This window comes from Rhineura floridana, chromosome 11 (assembly GCF_030035675.1).
Source record: "Rhineura floridana isolate rRhiFlo1 chromosome 11, rRhiFlo1.hap2, whole genome shotgun sequence".
NCBI classification, from domain to species: Eukaryota; Metazoa; Chordata; class Lepidosauria; order Squamata; family Rhineuridae; genus Rhineura; species Rhineura floridana.
Window position 1 is genome coordinate 36,439,709 of NC_084490.1, and position 3,327 is coordinate 36,443,035.

Genomic DNA, 3,327 nt, shown 5'->3' on the forward strand with positions numbered 1-3,327 from the left:
ACAATAATAATAATAATAATAATAATAATGTGAGCTAATGAATGATAAGACAACAAGACACCCAAGTTCTAAATCATAATGCTCTAGATAGCCAAAAGGAGAAAAAGAAAAGGGTAAAAAATTGTTGATTTTTAAAAAATTGTAAATTTATGACAATGTTCAACATGAGTAGTTAATAGGTAATACCAGCCATAGACTCAAACATATGATTTGATATAACAACAAACAAGAAGAAGAAGAAGCACAAACAACAACAGCAACATGATTTTCCGATCTAGCAATATGAAAAGCTGACAGAGTCTGAGGGGGATGGGTAGACAGTGGGGATTGATAGTCCTACCCTAAACTAAAAACAGTGTCCTGGATTTTCTGAAGCCTTATGCCATAAATCAGTTTGCCAATAGATTTCCCGAGGGACTCTTTCACTTCTCTATTCCTCAGACTGTATATCAGGGGATTGACCAGAGGGGTTAGGATGGTGTAAAAAACAGAGAAGACTCTATTTAGCTTTCTCATATTTTCAGTATTGGGCAGCACATAGACTATGATTAGGGTCCCATAATAAATTGTAACCACAACAAGATGAGATGAGCATGTAGAGAAGGCCTTTTGCCTCCCAGTGGCAGATGGGATTCTCAGAATGGTGGTGATGATGAACATATAGGATGTCAAAGTCAATAAAAAGAAAGGAAGGATGTAAATGACTGAAAATATGAAACCCATCAGTTCAAATTTGTGAGATTCACTGCAAGCAACTTTTGCTAAGGGGGTAAAGTCACAGAAGAAATGCTCAATTTCATTGTGGCCACAAAATGTCAGCCTTGTCATCAGGTACAACATTACAGACATTGCTAGAAACCCATTAATCCAACACCCGACTGCCATGAGAAGGCAGAGTTTGTTGTTCATTAGGGTTGCATAATGCAGCGGTTTACATATTGCTATGTATCTGTCATAAGACATCATGGATAGGAGGCCACATTCCGTGACTACCAGAGAACTAAAGAAATAGAATTGGGCAATGCAGCCAGGGATGGAAATGGTTCTGTCTCCACTCAGGGAGCTGACAAGGGCCTTGGGGAGAATGGTGGAAGTGTAGAAAGTCTCCAAGCAAGACAGGTTTGCAAGAAAAAAGTACATGGGAGTGTGCAGGTTGTGGTGTGCGACAACTAATCCAATGATTAGGACGTTCCCAGTCACTGTAAGAAGGTAGATTGCTAGAAACAAAAGAGAGAGAACAATCTGTAGATCTTGAAAATCCACAAATCCTTGGAGAATTAATTCTGTGATGATGGTTTGATTTCCCTCTTCTCCGATTGCCATTCTTTTTTTCTAGGAAAAAAAAGCTAATATAATTCAGTGAAATGAACCATAATTGACTACTGTGTACTGTATCATTGTTATTAAGTATGACCCTACTACAGATTATGTTGGTGGTTCTCTATTGCCAGATGTACCCATTCCTTTTGTGCATTTTTCAAAAGACAATGATCTGAGGATTCAATACTGCCTGTCTCGCAATGTATTAACCCATTTTAAAGAATTTTCTGGGGTGGCCACTGAGACTGAAAAGGTAGCTTATTCCAAATTCAATTCCAGGAACCTACACAAATCTGCATACTTTGGTCACCTTCTCATGCCATCCTCAGAGCACTGGAAGAAATTGTTGCTGTCTCAGTTAATAAAGCAGACACATTCAAAATCAAGCTTCTTGTAGTATGTTCATATTCTGGTATCAGCCTTTCAAAACAAGTTAGCTGCCTTGCTGCATTTTCTTTATTTTCTTTTCTTTCTTTATTTATCACATTTGTATACCGCTCCATAGCCGAAGCTGTCTGGGCGGTTTACAACAAAACGGGTATGTCTGGTTAATTTCTTTTGTCATGACAAGAACAAGAACTTTCATGAAAGATCAAAGAGGTACAAAATCAGGAAGAAAAAGGACAAAGGGGGCAGTTTTAAGAACAAAAGCTTCCTTCCAACTGTGTTGAGGAGGGGCCTCCAGATTTTGAGCTCAAAGAATGATTTACACAGCAGGCAATCAAGGGCGGGGTGGATGGAGTGAAACCAGTTAACATTTGCACACTCCTTTTCAAGAAAATGGCCTTCCATACACACACTTAGTGCCTTTTTCCTAGAGCCAGGGTTATCTGATGAAACCCAAGTTCAGACATACACACAGACAGATAAATGCCCCTAAGATTGAATGCATTTGAAATAAAGTAATGCACCTAGTGAACGTATCTCTGATTAAGCTGCTTCTCTCCTAAACTGGCTACCAACAAAGGTTGACAATACTGCATTGGACTGCATTGGACTTTTCTGCAGTATGGGAAATGTTTGTAGTTTATATTACAGAGCATACACCCACAACAGGAATGGCGGGGGCATTCCTCAAGCTCTGGGACAAGGAGTACAATGGGAGATGGAATTGTACAACTAGAAAATCCTCTCTCTTACAGTTGGCTTGCAGGAAATGCTGATAATACATATTTTAACCGTACTTAGACATATTGATATGTGGTGCCACCCTACTGTTTTTTAAAAAACAAAATAAAAAGAACAAGAAAAAATGTTACATGCGTCACAATAGTATTATACTTTAGTCAAAAATCAGTGTATGTTTTTGAATAAGACTTGTGCTGATTTAGGAACAGCCAGTTGCATTAGTGATTGCATTTCTAATTGGAGCAACTGGAGTGATGCAAAAGTGACTGGGTCGTAATAATTTGCATTTGCTATCCCAGTAAGTGTTATTTTCCACAGTCTCACTTTGTTACATGACTATTATTTGTTGGTCATTATCAGTTAGAACAAGTAGTTTTGCATTCCAATTTAAATGAATCTTACGGGGAAATAAAGAAGAAAAGAGTGGGTAGGTGATGAAAGGATAGAAAATAACCCTTATTAACTCTGCAAATGTGCAGGCTAGGAAATTTTTTAGGTCTTCCCACCTTCTAGTGAAAGACTATCACTCAGGAAGGGGGTCTCAGTGTCTGTTCTGCATTGTTTTTGTTTTTCTCTCTTTCATTAGAAGTATTTCTTACCTGTATAGTGATTTATCTTATTCGGTTGAGCCATAAGCTTGAAGTGCAGAATATGGAGTATTGAGTAGCCTTTTCTTCTTCATGTTTCATGTATCCGATCATCCATCTGTCTGGTTCTGATCTCTCTGTCTGTCTTTCTCTCATTTTCTTCAAAGCAAAGTATTGTATTGTACCTCTTCTGCCTTCAGTGCACATATGGTTGGAATTTGTCTTCTGCATCCTTTTCATTCATACATATGAGACCTTACAGAAAGGAGACATTATATTCTGAGGATCAACA

General features: G+C 38.2%; 1 protein-coding gene across 1 annotated transcript; it reads right to left on the reverse strand.

Annotated features, from left to right (window-relative positions):
• Positions 1–253: 253 nt before the first annotated feature.
• On the reverse strand, positions 254–3,113 carry LOC133365919 (olfactory receptor 6F1-like). The gene is made up of 2 exons (XM_061588370.1): positions 3,048–3,113; positions 254–1,332 (listed from the first exon to the last, which is right to left on the reverse strand). The coding sequence occupies exon 2, from the start codon at positions 1,321–1,323 to the stop codon at positions 337–339; it is 987 nt and encodes a 328-aa protein (XP_061444354.1). The 5' UTR covers positions 1,324–1,332; positions 3,048–3,113; the 3' UTR covers positions 254–336.
• Positions 3,114–3,327: the final 214 nt, after the last annotated feature.